Below are 15,606 nucleotides of genomic sequence, written 5' to 3'. Positions count from 1 at the left end.
CAGAGCTGGGGGGCGGGCCTGGGGGTATCCTCATTCCATCTCTGCTAGCGATTCCCTGGGGCCTCTGGAGGGGTTCCTTCCCCATCCAAACCATCAGTGAGCCCCTCTCAGGGCTGGGGGACCTTCCAGTTGTGACTAAACTTGTGTAAATGCAGAGGGAGGGCTGGGCCCACAGGGTGTGGGGTCTCTGAGGAAGGCAAGGGTGGGGAGGTCTTTCTAGGGTCCCGAGGATAAGAGGCCAAACCATGTGGGCAAGTGCTGCCTCGCCCTAGAACAGAGATGGTCTCTGTCCCAGGAGGCCTGGGCCCCGTGACAGCAGTGGGCATAGCTGGGGACAGCCAGGTCATCCCGGGGGGGTGGCAGGAGGAGGCTGCTTCTCGCACAGGGACGTGGGATGAGATGAGTAGGATCTGGGCTAGGGGTGGGGTCCTGGGGGAGCTCCCGACCCCTCTGTACAAAGACGTGGCTGGACCAGATGCTCTCAGAGCCAGCTACCAGCTCTGGGCCCCAGGACCATGAACCCTGGGCCCACAGCTGCCGTGAAGCGTTAAGTCTCATGAGTGCCCTGAGCCTTGGAGCTGGGCCCGCCACTTGTCTGGAAGGTTCTTGGGGTCCCCGCCACCAGCGGGAGCAGTCCACTTGGACCCGGGCGGTCAGTAGGGCCGCCACACGGCCTCGTCCATGCGGCCGGGCGTGCTCAGGGCGGTAGGCGAGTTGCTGTGGCTGCCATCGGCCTCCACGCCGTCGCTCTGGCCACCCAGGCTGGGGTTCATGAGGTTGCCGGTGGCGACAGAGGCGGCGCTGCTGGGGCAGGAGGCCAGCATGCGGGTGGGCGAGCGGTCGCCAGCGCTGCTGCTGCCAGCCACCATGGAGAACTGGTAGGAGCTGGAGGATGCGCCGTAGTAGAGGTGGTAGGGGGAAGGGCTGGCCTGGAAGGGCCCGCTCTGGTTCTGCGGGGCCCCCGGGTAGGGCGGTGGGAGGTAGGTGTGGTGGAAGCGGCCGGTGGCCGGCATGCTGGCCACGCTGAGGCTGCCGATGCTCGTGCCCGAGGGTGTGGCGCTGTAGGGGAAGGCGGCCGACATGGCCCCTGGGTAATGCATCCGGGGGTCGGGGAAGCGGCTCTCCGGGAGGGTCGGCAGCGCTGCGAAGGAGCGGTCAAACTGGCGGGGGTCGGGGAAAGGGTTCAGGTCGGAGGTGCCTGGGGGACAGCAAGGAGGATGGTCAGTCACTGCCCGACACCACCCCGGCGGCCTTTCTTCAAGAATGACCTCGGGCTCTGGTTTACAGGCCCATCTGGGGGATCCCTGGTGCTACATGTGGTTCTGCTCCCACCGCCCTGAGCTGCTCGGGGGCTGGAGCCTGCTGATTCCCAATCTGGCCCCCCCTGGGAAGCAGGTGCGAGCAGGGGTCTGGGCTGTGGGTGGCCCCGGGCGCTGCCGGGGCAGGCAGAGGAGGGGGAGGGCTTTTCTCTCCTCCCGGCATCCTCTTCCCAGCCTAGCCGTGCAGAGGCCTGTCGAGGGGGCAGGTGGGCTCCCCGCTGGGCTGTGGGTGCGTGGGGAGCCAAGGGCGGGGCCAGCACAGGCCGCCCAACAGCCTGGCCCGGCAGGTTCGCCCTCCCTCTCTCGCTCTCGGTAGAGGGTCTCCAACGGTCCCGGTCCCGTGAGATTGGGAGTCAGGCCCTGCTCTCGCAGACGAGGAACCAGGCAGAGAGAGAAAGATGGCTTCTCCTGATTGTGCACAGAAAGGACTGGAACTCATCACGAGCCCTCTGCTTTCTGCTCCCACTGGGGTGTACATGCGCGTGTGCCTGCACCTCTCCTGCCCAGGTGGGGCTCAGTTAGGTTACGGGAGCTTCCGCCTGTGCTGTGGGAGCTGGGTCCACGGCAGCTCTGTCCATCCCCCACCACCCCCCACCACCCCCCACCCCGGCCTCAGCCTGGGCCTGTGTCTCCAGGGCTGCCCTGCAGGCTGGAGCTGACTGGTGGCCAGATGCCACCCTCACCCGCCTCCACAGCAAAGCGAGACAGACGGCAGCCAGAGGGGCTTGGTGGCCTGGACCCTGCCCTTGTCACAGAGAGACCCAGTGTCCAGCCCAGGCCCCACCCTGGCTCCCCCAGGAGTTGGCTCCAAGACAAAAGTATCCCAGCCTCTGCCCCGTACTTTTGTAATCACAGACCTCCCCCAAACCTCAACACTCAAAGGGGCTTCAGGATTGAGTCTAAACCCCTTGGTAGGAAGACTGAAACTCAGAGAGGGTGAGGCACTTGCCTAAGTGTCACACAGCACATTGGACCTACACAGAATCCTAGGGCTCTCAGTCCTGAGTTCTGACACGTGCCTGAAGGGTAACTGTCCCATCTTTGAGGCAGCACAGACTGAAGGTTAACTGTGTGGTCTCTGAGGTCGGATACTTATCTTAGTTCTGACACTTACTAGCTGTGTGTCCTTGGGCAAGTCACTAAACCTCTCTGTGCATCAAGTTGTTCCACATGAAAAATGGAGACAATAACAGTTCCTAGGGATTAAATTAGTTAATACATGTAAAGTGCCTACATGGGGCACACAGCAGGGGCCTGATGAGGGTTTGTGCTGCCACTGCAGCTGTGACACCTCCTGTTCTGGGCACTCAGGAGAACCGGCTCATTCAGGGCCCTGCAAAGATGAGCCCCTGACCCCGGGCCTTCCTTGTACCCTGGCCAAAGGGGTGACTCTGGGCAGCAGTGGGGAGGTGGATGAGCCCCCAGCAGCAGTCTAAAGTCTGTCTGTTCCTAAGCCCTCTGTCCACTAAAGACTAGGGGCCAGAGAGGGCTCAGGAGGAGGCCTGCCTCTGCCCCTGGCCAGCTCCAGGTGTGCACTGCCTGCCGTGCCTGAGGCGTGGCTGAGGCTAGAGCTGCAGGTGCCCTCAGGCCTCACTTCCCCAGATCTGCTTGAGGTGCTGTGTGACCTCAGATAAGATTTGTAACTTCTCTGGACTTTGGGGTCTTCCCAGCTCAGCTGCGGGGCGTGTTTCCTCAGCAGCAGGCTCTGGTCCCGGATATGGATGATACGGGATGAGGCTCTGGGGTCCAGGTGGGGAGATGTGGGGGCTAGGGGCCGGGAGACGGGGGCCTTCTGGCACATCTGGACCCTCCCTAACAGATCCCTTGGCTGGTCAGTGCTGCCCTGAAGCCTAGAGGGTCAGAGGAGCCTGGCTCCTGCCCTCATCTCTGAACCCCGGGGGAGGAGCCTTGCTGGCAGTGCCTGGCACCCCAAGCACAGCCAAGCATGAGGCTAACACCTTGCCCTGAGCCCAGGGAAGCGAGCGCTGTCACCTGACAGGAACCCCTTTTGCAAAACAAAGGGAGCCCAAACAGGGAGCCCAGGATGCGATGGCCTTGTTTCCCAGGGAGCCCGGGAAACAAGGCCGTGCCAGGTGGGCCTGAGTGCGTGTGGCCCTTGGGGGTCATGTGGGCTGCGGGCAGGCCTGCCCGGCCCTCTCACCGTCCTCTCCTGCCTACCTCCCAGGGTGGGGGGAGCGTCTGCCCTCAGCACCCCCTCAGCTCCTGCCCCCAGCCCCACCCCCTCCAGCCCAGTAGCCCCAAGAAACCCGAGCTGGCCAGGCCGTTGTCGAGCAGCCAATCCCAACACTGGAAGGAAATGTTTATTTTCTTCTCCAAATTGCCCCAGCTGCTGTGTGGTGGCTGAATGAGGCCTTTGAGCTGTGAGAAGCCCCCATTGTGGGCGGTCACAGCCAGGGGACTGGGGGCTGGGGTACGGAGGGGTTGGGGCCTCGGCACTGCTTGCCAGTCACCAAAGCTGGGGGGTCAAAGCTATTAACAGGAACCAAGAGAAGTGGTGGTGGGGTATCCTGAGGGGGACCCCCAGGATGGAGTCTGAAAGTAGAGGCTTGTCCCACCAGGAGGGGAGGGCCAGTGAGAGGGACTCCCCAAGCCTGGCCCTACCAACACCCCTGTGACAGATACCTCCTTCTTCCCACTTTACAGATGAGAAAACTGAGGCTCAGAGAGGTGAAGCAACTTGCCTAAGATCACACAGCCAGTGCCTGGCAGAGCCCGAATTCCTAGCCAGGTCCACCTGACAGCAAAGTTCACGTTCCTTCCTTGGTCTTGGTTGTCAAAAGCCCTTCCTCTCACTCCAAAGGGGACAGGCCTGAGGACGGGGAGGCCTGGCTGGTGTGAAGGGCCGCAGAGGCTGCCTGAAGTCCACTGCTGTGGGTGGCTAGCGAGCACCCTGCCTCAGGGTACAGCAGAAGGGGAAGGACTGGGTCAGCCACTAACCCACACAGGCCCAACCTCCTCTCCTCCCAGCCTCGGGGGAGGCAGGGGCTCTGCCTGCTGCTGGGCTAGGCCTGGCCCTCTGGGGCTGGACAGAGGGTGGGTAGGCCTGCCTCAGGCTCCAGCAGGTGCTGATTCCCAAGCCATGTCCACACAAGTGGAAAGAGAGGTGGGTTCTCCTTCCACAGGAGCTGCTGGACAGGACGCCACTGTTAGCCCACACCTGCTGGGTTCCAGGGCCCCCTGGCTGGGCCCCAGCTCTGCCCATGTCAGGGAAAGGCCTGGAGTGTTAGACCACTGTACCTGCACAAAGGCTGGCCTGCCGGGAAGGGGAGCGTGGACAGCTTCTGGGCAGGGGTGGGCATGAGCCCAGAGGACCTCTTATTGCCTCATGAGCTCAGACCCCTCCACCCTGAAGCCCCCTTGGCTCAAGAGTTGCTGAGTGTTTCAAACTCGACAGCCCGTGGCTAAGAGCCTGGGCCTGGGGCCTCTCCCCACCTTGGGTGCTCAGCACGGCCAAGGCCCAGCTTCCCGGGCCAGAAGGGAGGTACCGTCTCTTCACACCAGGGGGCTGCATCAAGTCCCCCTGCCATGGCCAAGGCTGGGGGCAGGGCCTCCCTTAATGGAGAGACCCAGTAGGGACTCCCTCGCTTGTGCCCTCAGAAGTACAGGAAGTTCCTGGGGGCAGGTGCTGTGGACACTTTGAACCTGGTCATTGATGTGCTGTGTGACCCAAGAGTGGCCCTTAACCTCTTAAGCCTCAATTCACTCATCTGCCAAACGGGTTCTAACCAGGGCCCGGAGGACCAAGAAAGAACAGACACCCACGGTGCATGACAGCAGCAGCCAGCCTTTCTGGCCGCGTCCAGCACTGCTGGCGAGCACTCTCCGTCCCTGCCTGGCCTGAGGGTCAGCTGTGCACTCAGCCTCCTGCACCCCAACCCGCTGGCCAAGAGAACCTAGACAGCAGGGTAGATATTCGCCATTTGACCACCTACTGAGCACCTGCTATGTGCCAGGCCCTGTACACCTGGACGGCCTGCCCGAGACCTAGGCTCACACGTGCCTTGCCGTGTCCATCTGGCCAAGGGGTAAAGACTCCATCCTGGGCCTCCGCCCAGAGGCCTCCCTCCTCCTTCCTGTTTGGGAAGAGTCTCTGGGCCAGGTGGGGACCTTTCTCAGGAGATGCTCTGTCTCTCTCCAGGGACAAATTCACTTCACAGTTTACAAAGTTTGAGTGCAGTAACGTCATTTGAATGTCACCCGAGGCCCAGGCAGAGGCATCCACCACCACCCCGCTTTCAGATGAGAAAGCTGAGGCCTGGGGGGCTGTGGTGTCCTTGGCAGACATGTGTCTGCCTCAGGCTCCTTGGGCGAGGCCTGCCCAACTTTAACGGGTGTACTGGCGGACTCATACCCATTTCCCGCAGGGCACAGGGAGCCCCTGGAGGGCAGGGACTGTGCCTGTCTATTCATCCCTGGGGCCAGGCACCACGACGGCACAGGGTGAGTGGCAATAAATGTTTGCTGAATGAATGAAGGAAGGGCTGAGCCCAGGACCGGGCAGAGCAGGCCCTCAGAGCAGGCCGCATTCCTTTATAACAAACAACAGGGTGGTGCAGCCAACGACCCTGGGATGAGCTTTTGGTCTAGAGCAGAGAGACCACTTCCAGGCCCCCGTCCCCTTCTCCCACCGCAGCTCCCACCTCCCTGTGCCGTACCTTGGATGGGGGTCTGGGCCTGGCTGCTGAAGTGGCTGGTGGTGCTGAGCGAGCCACGGGGGCTGGGCGTGCTCGGCGTCACCCGCATGCGCAGGCGCTCCAGGTCCCCGAAGCGGTCGGGGAACGCCTTGGTCTGGTCCTCCAGCTTCTGTCGATGCCCTGCAGAACATGAGAGCCTGTGAGAAGCTGGTCCCCGAGAGTCTCAGTGGGGCAGAAATGCCTTGCTCTGCTGGGAAGTTCTCCCTGAGGTCTACCCTTAGGCCTCTGCAGGGAGAACCCATAGGCCACTACCGATGTCTCTTCTGAACAGAGAATGGTCAGTACGTGCTGCCCTGGGGCTGCCATCATCTCACTCCTACCTTCTTATGCCACAGGTGAGGCTCAAAGAGGTTCCAGGCCACAGAGCCAGTAAGCTGTGGAGTTAAGATTTGAACTCAGGGTTCAAATCAAAGCCTGCGACCTACACCTCTACGTTATGCTTTTTGGCAGAAGGGGAATCTGAGGCAACAGGCATGGGAAAGGGGCTTAAGCAGGCTCCCATGGGAGGCAGGGAGAGAACCCAGGGATGCTGCCACTGTCTGCCCCCCAGCATCCATCCTGCCTGCCATTCACATCTGCAAGAGGAATGGGAGATGGCCCCGGAATGGGAATGCTGGCTTCTCTAGCCCAGAGCTACCCTGGGACCCCCAGCACATGCCTTCTCCCCTCTGGGTCTCAGACAGGAGGGGAAATTCACCACGATGCTGGGAAGTGGAGTGGGGCGCTGTGTGAGGGGCTGGACTCCCATCTCTGTCCCGAAGCTGGGGACAGGGGACCAGTGCACCTGGCTTGGGCATCACACTTGGAGAAACCGCCAGCATTTCCCAGTATCCCTCTGCCACGGCCCACACAGGAAGGACCCCAGCCTCGTCTCTGAGACCCTGGAGGAGTTGGCAGGGTCAAGATGGCCATGCCGTTGCCTTTAAGCAGCCAGCCAAGGCCACCCTCAAGGCTTCTTGAATGACATCAGGCTTGCAGAGACCACCCCCTTTCTCTCTCTCTCTCTCTCTCTCTCTCTCTCTCTCTCTTTCTCTCTCTCTCTCTCTCTCTCTCTCTCTCTCTCACACACACACACACACACACACACACACACACCACTTTTTCACTTACTCATTTTACATTTCACAAGCAAAATATGAATAGCTTCTCTCTCTCTCTCTCTCTCTCTCTCTCACACACACACACACACACACACACACACACACCACTTTTTCACTTACTCATTTTACATTTCACAAGCAAAATATGAATAGCTACAAAAATAAAAGCATTACAGGTGAGGCTAATGGCCCCTCTGACCCACCCTAAACCCCTGCCCAGAAATCCCCACGTGATCAATTTGGAGGTCTTTCTTTCCAGCCTTTTTTTGGTTTCATGTGCATGCAAAACACAGAGCAAGTTTCTCACAGAACTTTCTTGAATGGTCTCAGCCTGGCTGTATCATTCTCTAACTTGCTCTTTCAGTAGCACACCTGGGGGGCCACCTCAGTTTCCTTATCTAATAGATGGAGAGAGTAACCCAGCCCCAGAGAAACAACAGAGTTCCCGCAAAACCTCGGGAGCCCACCCTGGGGCACAGTGAGGGGCAACAGGTGGGGGCGGGGTGGCCTCACTAAGCCTGTGGGTGTCCCTCGTTCCTGCTTGTCACATCCCCTGGAGGCCACGGTCCCCTCAGCTGTTCCTCTCAGATGGACACTTAGCTCGCTTCCAAATGACCCCCCTGCATGCAGGACTCCCAGGAATATCTCTGTTCACACACCTCCTTGTGTCGGGGGATTTCTCCAGGGCAGACACTCTGTTATAAGACTCCTCACTGAGAGGACCGGACATTCCTGGGCTCTCCTGATCAGCCTGTCAGCCGAGGTTGGCCCGTTCGGCTCCACCTGACCCTGAGGGAGGAGGCCAGGCAGACAGGTGGGCCTGGTCCTCTTTTTACAGACAAGAGAACTGCAGTTCAGAGAGGTGAAGAAGCTTGCCCGAGGTCACACAGCGAGGAAAGAGGGAGGATGTCTTAGACTTGGGATCCTTGGAAAAGAAGTGTGGGGAGGGGCTAAGGGAGAGGGGAAGGCTTGCCTGAGTCCTGGGGTCTTCAGTGACACGAGGAATCTTCTAGATTGACAGAGAAAGAAGGAGGAGAGAGAGGTAGTGGGAGATAAAACAAAACTCCTCACCATGCTTGCTGAGGCTTGGAAAATGGCGTCCTAGGGGCCTGGAAAGTGTGAGATGACTCTTCACTGCCATTGGGAGTGAGGGGACAGAGGTGGAGGCTTCAGAATGGGCCTGATTTCTGATTTTCAAAAGGGGGTTGCAATGGATTCTGGTACCCACAGGTCCCTAGTCTCGCTACACACCCCTGTCACAAGCTCAAATAGGCATCTGAGAGCCCTTAGAAATGGAACAGGTTGTCCTGGGAGCCTCAGTGGGCTCAGCAAGTCACCAAGAACCAGGGACCCACTTCCTCCTCCTCCGAGGCCCCAGGCCCGAGCCCATGGGACACTCAGCAGCCAAAATTAGACCACCTGGCTCCCAGCCGGGCCCCCCACTGCTGCCTCCCAGGACCCTTGGCAACAGGAAAAACGTTGGCTGGGGTTAGTTTGGCTGGAGCTGAGGCCACCAGGTTAGATGACTATGGGGGCTGGGCAAATCACATAAATGAGGCCCATGGGATGGGTAGGGCCTGGGGCAGACTGGAGAGGGTGGGCCTTGTAGAAGGGGCAGTTGCCATCCAGTCCAGCTGACTGGTGCCCTGGAGGGGGTGGACCCAGTGTTGCCAGAGCTTCCAGTTTACCAGAAGCCATAAACCTGCTTTTATGTGAAACCTCCCATATTTTCTGTGTTGGCAATTAATTTGAATACTGAAAACAACAACAAAGTAACTCAACCACTTTGTAGAACATGCCCTGTTCAGGGGCTGCCAGTTTGCATCCTCCAAGTTTGGGACTTCATTTGCTGGTTGGTTGTCTAACCTTAGCCATCGAGGACTGGCTAATGGATACCCCTCAGGACATGGTCTGTAGGGAAGTGCCGGATGGCTTGGCCTCAGTCCTGATCGGCCTTGGAGGAAATGCTGCTGCCCTTGCTGCCGAGGCCACTGAAAACAGCAAGGCCATGTGGATGAGCTGGGGCATCAATGAAGTCAGAACACGCTCAACAGGCAGGAAGCCGGCTCGATAGATCTGGAGACGGCAGACTGACCTGACAGCAGCTCAGGTGCAAAGGATCTGGGTGTCTTAGTCAACCACAAGCTTGAAGTGAGCCCGTGGGGTTACACGAAAGCTGGTGCAAAACCTCAGGCCTTGTTGTTATCGCCACTGGCTAATAAAGTCCCTTTTCTGAGTCACACTGTGCACTATGTGTCTAGAGATACTCCTGTGAGCCAGTGGAAGGAGGGAGGGGTTCGCAGCCAGCCTGGGTCCGAGGATGGGCTCTGCCGCCTGGTGACCTCACCCCTTTCCCCCACCCACCCCAAGCCACGGTGTCTGCATCGTGGTGCCCTCGCAGGTCGTGGTGCTGGCCAAACAAGGTGACCGGACGCTCTCCACCCACCTGGGGCCCCACCATCTGCACAGTCACTTCTACCCCAGCCCGTGCCAAGGGAGGCAGGATTATCATCCCCACATAGAGACCAGGACACGGAGGCCAGGATGGTAAGTCCTGTCCGGGACACAAAGCCAGGACAGTGGAGCTGGCGTCGGCACCCAGACCCCGACTCCAAGTCCACTGCTCTTTCTCCTGACACTTCCCTTTTGGTCCCATTGTACAGATGGGGCCACTGAGGCTTCAAGATGAGCCCTACACTAAGCGGTTGGTCTGGGATATAAATCAGGTAATGTGGTCCCAGAGCCCACGCTCCCACCACATGCTGCTCTGCCTTCACGTAGGGCAGACTTCCTGGAGGAGGAGTTTTAACAGCATTTGGGGAACAGCTTCCTTGTTGCTGTGGAATGCCGGAGCCACGGCCCAGGAGGGGCAAAGGGGAGCTGAGGTGGCTCCATGTGGCCAGGGCGCCACAGAGTCTCAGAGCCACGGGGCCTGGGCCTTCACACTGGGAGCAGAACGGAACTCCCTGTGCCCGAGCAAAGAAGATGTGCCTTCAGAATAGACCTCTTTCATTCGGCTGCCCACAGTGAGAGCTGGGTGGGGAGCCCTGGCCCAGCTCACTAGGTCACCAGGGGCCCAGCCCTTTCATGCTGGGACTCAGTTTCCCACCTGCACACACTGCTTGCTGAGGACCCTCAAGCTTTGAAAGTCCCTGACTTAAGACTGCAAGATTCAGCCACTGGCCAGGATGAGGCCCCCCATGGGTCCCCCCATCACTGCCGCCTGCTGCTGCTGCTCCCGGGGTTTCTCTAGTATATATTCTCTGCCTCTTCCAGGAAGCCCCCTTCTCCCAGCACCTCTGCAGGCTAAGAGCAGTAGCTATAGCAGGAACGGAAAGAAAAACCGCAGCCGACACTTACTCAGTGCTTCCTGCACTCCACTGTCTAAGCAGTTGACACGCTCTGCCTTGTTTCACCTGCATTATCCCCATGAGGGGGTCTACCACTGTCCCTAGTTCACAGGTGAGAAAACTGAGGCTCAGTGAAGGTCAGGGACATGCTCGAGGGCACATAGAGGCACCTGGCCACCTTGTCTTCCCGGAGCACATCTTGTAGGAAAGGAGCCTGGGTTTGGAAAGTCAGGGGCTCCAAACAATGGGCGTTAGGGCCTAGCCCAGGCCCAGGGCCCAGAGCAGATGCAGGATTACAGGCCTGTAAAGAAGAAGATGAGAGGGTCTCAGTGGACTCCACCAGGAGCCCTGCCCTGCTCGGAAGCTCAGCGCTGAGCGTCCAACACTCTAACCACACCCTGCTCTAACCCACCAAGTCCCTCTGCTCCTCTGGGCCTCAGTTTCCACAGCTGTCAAGTGGTTATCATACTGTCTAACCCCTGAGTTGAGGATGAGCTGGAGGACAGGCCCCAAGTGTTTCAAGGTAGAGCACTTTGTGCAGAGGAGGGGGACTGCCTGGGGACGGCCCCACCTTGGCCCTCTGGACCTCGGTTGGGCTGCCTGTCCGCCTGCGGCGCCTGGGCTCAACTCACTGACAGCCCGTCCGATGGCACCTGCTCCGATCCTCACTTATGACCCTCCAGGACCCAGCGGCCCAGGCCTGTCCCAGGCAGCTCTTACCCACTGGGCCACAGCTGTGTCACCTGTGAAATGGAGCTCACACTCTAACTCCTGAGGGTGGGGACAGGCTGGGAGAATTAAACAGCCCACCTGGCCTTGGCACTCAAGGAAGGCACTCTGGGTTTACAACCCTTCCTCAATGGATCTGGACAGTGGGAGGGCCCAGCCTCGCAGGTGTGTGAGAGGATCAAAGTTGGGGGAGGAACGCTGGGGCCCAGCCAGGCGGGTGACTCACCAGGCATCTCTCAGCACCGGGCCAGCACCGGGTCCCCACACCTGCCAGGTACCTGGTGCTTCAGGGGGAAACCCAGGGGCCATTAGGGCCATGCCCTTGCCTTCACACTGGCCCGACACAAGCCCCCATGATGAGAGTGGCAACCGCTTGAGCAGACATCTACGACATGCCAAGCACTGTGCCAGGCAGGCCACGCGTGTCGTCTACAAGGGCTATGATCCTCTGAGAGGCTGCTATCATTACAACCATTTTACAGATGGGAAAGTGGAGGCACGTGGTCAAGGTCAAATCTGGACTGGTCAGCGTGTTGCATGGAGCTCATCTGCTAAGGTCTTGACTCCCCAAGACCTCCAAGAGAGCAGAGCTGGGTTCCTTGGCAGTGAGGCCCGACTGGCAGGAGGCCAGCTCAGTGTCCTGCCGCGGTGGGGTGAGGGGGGCAGGAGGCCAACAGGAGCAGGGAGCGGGGAGAAGCAGAGCTGGGCAGGGCCCCAGGAGCAGCATGGTCTGCAGGCAACAATGTGGGCCCCAGCCATGGGGCCCTTCTCCCATCTGAAGCCACTCGGCCACCTTCTCGGCTGCCCGGCCTGGCCCTGGTGTGGCCACATCCCATACACAGCAGCCACTGTCTGTCCAGCCATGGGGTGGGGCACCCGGGCCCAAGGCCTGCTCTGTGGTCTGTCAGGAGATTTACCCCTGGTTCCTAACAGCTGAGCAGAGTCGCAGGCGGGGGCTGAGCCCCAGGTGGTCTGCCGTGAATCGGCCCCCTGTGAGCAGATGAAAGCCAGTCGGTGGCTAGGCAAGGAACCAGGCGGGTGGGGGGCCAGCGGCTCTCCCAGGGGCACAACTGGGGCTTCCAGTGGCCTGGGGTTGATTAGGGGAACCGGGGAGGTCTGAGGCTAACCCCTTCCCTCCTGCTGGGTGCACTCCCCCCGGGGGTGTGGGGTCCTGGGAGCCAGGGGCCAGGAGCAGTTGCCTCTCTTCAAGCCGGGCATCCCTCCAGTCCCACCTGGAGCTGAGGACAGAACTGTGGCAACTTTAGGATGACCACAGTCCTAAAGTTGCAGGCTCAGGGTCACTTATTCTGCCCACATTGTCTCCAGCCCCCAGCAGCCCCAGTGGCTGTCTGCTCACCTCCTTCAGGCCTCTGCTCAAATGTCACCTCTTCAGGAGGCCTCCCCTGTCCCCCTCCTGCTGTGGGTCCCAGCCCTGCACTCTCCACTGCTCCCCCCCACCCCCAGCTTAGATTTTCTTTGCAGGACTTCTCACTACCTGAAATTAAACTAGCTAATCATCCGTTTACCTCGTTTATTCATTCAACAAATATTTACTGAGTACCTACTAAGTGCTCACGTCTGTGTTCCAGGGTCTACATCAGTGTCTGGCAAAGCGAAGAACCCCCACCCCGTGGAGCATATATAGTAGTCAGGGGAGATGAAAAATACGTGAAATAAATGAGTGAACTATATAGCATCTTAGGAGGTGATAAGTAAAATGAAAGCCGGGAAGTGTAAGGGTGAGAGGGGGATGCCTGTGTGTTTGATTGAAACAGCGTGGTCAGGGGAGGGCTCACTGAGAAGTGTGAGTAAAGACTTCAAGGTGGGAAGCAGAGAGCCACACGTCTGGAGTTATTGGGGGAGGCGTGCCCCAGGTAGAGGGAATGGCAGTGCAAAGGCCCTGAGGCAGAAGTGTGAAGCTGCCCAGTTTGAAGACTGGTCAGGAGGCCAAGGTGGCCAGAGCTGGGTAAGTGAGGAGAAGGGTGTCAGAGAGGAAGGCAAGGGGTAATGGGCACAGGTCAGGTTGGGCCTCGTGGGCCATGGTGACAACAGCACGGTTTACCATTTCTCCCCAGCCCTAGTGTGTGAGACCCAAGAGGGCCAGAGCCCATCTGTTGCGTTCCAGTGTCCCTAGCTTCTAGAATAGTGCCTGACACATGGTCGGTACCCAGAAAAATATTTGTTGAAATCATCCCATGTACACTTTGGGGAAGAAAGGGCCCCCTGGCAAGATGTCAGAACTGCCCCCGGCCCATGGCCTCAGGCAGCATGGAGAACCTGCGTCCTGCCCTCTCAGCTACGGCACCTGCTAAGCCTGGGAGACAGGGTGAGCAGTTCCCACACTGCGGTCTATCCCAGGCTCGCCAGGCGCTACAACCGTCTGCTGCCCCGTATATTGGATCCTGCTCCACTGCTTCTTTACCAGCCCCCGGTGACTCTGAGGGACACCAGCACCGAGAACCTCAGAAACCAAGGCCACACAGGCAGGAAGCCACCAAGCCAGCCTTCAAACCCAGCCGGCCACCTGGCTGCAGACTGGGCACGCTCTGCAGGGCAGCGGAGGGGAACGACCTGGCCACAGAACCCACAACCGGGCCTCGGGGATCTGCAGGCGCCCCTCCCTGGCTCCCGGGACCAGCCTCTACTCCCACCCCTCCCCACAGAAGGCTCAGCCCTCACACGGAGTCGGGGGTCACAAAGCAGGAGAAAAGCCCCGAAGGGAAACCCTGTGATAATCCATCAGGGTTGTTGGGTACCTCCTGCAGGGCAGGCAGCTGTAATTCATGTAAAGCTCACAACTCCCAGGAGCAGAAGCTAATATCATCCCCACCTTACAGATGAGCACACTGAGCTAGGAAGGCCCTTGTTTCCCTGAGCCCCAGGCTGGAGCCCCTGGGGTGCACTGAAGCTCACCCTCGGGCAAGTGGCTTGGCCTCCTGGCCTGTCTCCTCCTGGGGTTGTCGAGGATCAATTAAGAGACTCTGGGGGACTTCCCTGGTGGTTAAGACTCTGCGCTTCCAATGCAGGGGATGCAGGTTCTATCCCTGGCTGGGGAACTAAGATCCCACATGCTGTGCAGCACGGCCAAAAAAAAAAGACCCTGCACAGGGCCTGGCACACTGGGAGTGCTCGTTGACCAGCAGCAGCTGAGCTGCCCTCTGACCACTTATAGGTGGGGAAACGGAAGTTGAGCAAGGAGGAGGATTTGTCCAAGGTCGCAGAGCGAAGGGCAGGTTGGGGCTGGAACCCAGGGTGCAGGTGAGACCTGCCCTGAGGGTCGGGCAGGGGGAAGAGCAAGCAGGTGCTCAGATGGGAGACTGGCAGATGTGCCACCTCCCACATCTGCTCTTTTCTGTAAATGAGCCTCTGCTAAGATTTTGTTTCAAGTCACTGATCTGGCCCGTACTGCCTTGCTTCTGACTCCAGCTTCAATCCGCTCCTGATTTCTTTCCCTTCCTCTTGCTGCCTCGACCTATGCCACCCCTTCCCCTACCAGCTCACCCCGAGAAGGGGCTGTGTCATGTCTGGGGCACCTCAGGAGAGACGAGCAGGCAAGGACTTGACTGGGGGCTTCCAAGGGTAGGGCTGAGCTTTCACCCTCATCCAGTGGCCTCGGCTGGGGAGGGTGGGCAGCTGCTCTGGGCTGGGCAGGGCTGAACGTGGAGGGTTCTGAGGGATTCCAGGCATTGGCCGGTCCCTGGGAGCCTTCTCACCAAGCTCCCAGTGCCCTCTGCTCACATGCCTCTACACAGTGGGTGCTCACTGTTTTGTGGAGTGGCTTCTAACAGCTCATCATCACATTGAGCCCAACTGTGGCTCCCATTCATCCTGTTTCTGCCCCTGGAGACTTAGAATACGATACCACCTCCCTCAACGGAGACTGGATACCTCTATTACTATGGCCTGGGTTTCTCAGCAGCCACCCTGCTGCCGACCAAGAAAGGTTCACCATCGGCTAATGGTGCTAGTGGTGGGAGTATAGAGGGGATGCCAGGTACCAGGGATAAGAGAATACCACAGATAAAGAGACTCACAAGGACCCTCCCTCTGCTACAGCCAGATGCTATCCATAAGCCATCACTGATCTCCAGGCCTGCAGGCTGGGTGGTATCATCCCACTTCCTGGAGGAGGCAGCTGAGGCCCACAGAGATCAGACCTTGCCCAAGGTCTCCCAGCCAGGCAAGCTGGCTCAGAATCTGCTCTCTGTACCAAGGGCTTATAGCTCACAAGGGCTTCCCAGCCATCACCACCTTGAGACTCTTGGGGTCACTGACCCGGTTCACAGATGACAAAACTGAGGCCAAAAGGGAGCCATGATTGTTCAGAGCCACAGAGTCCAAGGCCAGGGGCATGGACCCATCCACATCCAATGCCAGCAGGAAGGACTCAGCA

The 15,606-nt window shown here is 59.2% G+C and overlaps 1 protein-coding gene across 2 annotated transcripts in view; it reads right to left on the bottom strand.

The window, feature by feature from the left end:
* Positions 1–114: 114 nt before the first annotated feature.
* Positions 115–15,606, bottom strand: part of RUNX3 (RUNX family transcription factor 3) — a 62,697-nt gene continuing 47,205 nt past the window's right edge. Inside the window, exons 4-5 of one of the 2 annotated variants that reach the window (XM_007459148.1) lie at positions 5,996–6,154; positions 115–1,198 (exon numbers count right to left, since the gene is read on the bottom strand). In XM_007459148.1, the coding sequence (XP_007459210.1) occupies positions 654–1,198; positions 5,996–6,154 (704 nt within the window). In that variant the 3' untranslated portion in view covers positions 115–653. The remainder of the gene's footprint in view (positions 1,199–5,995; positions 6,155–15,606) is intronic. The other variant, XM_007459147.1, reaches the window with a different exon arrangement.

The sequence above is a fragment of the Lipotes vexillifer genome, unplaced genomic scaffold (genome assembly GCF_000442215.2).
Source record: "Lipotes vexillifer unplaced genomic scaffold, Lipotes_vexillifer_v1.1 scaffold496, whole genome shotgun sequence".
NCBI lineage: Eukaryota > Metazoa > Chordata > Mammalia > Artiodactyla > Lipotidae > Lipotes > Lipotes vexillifer.
Note: the sequence above shows the minus strand (reverse complement) of the source record. Positions and strands in the feature narration are given on the sequence as shown.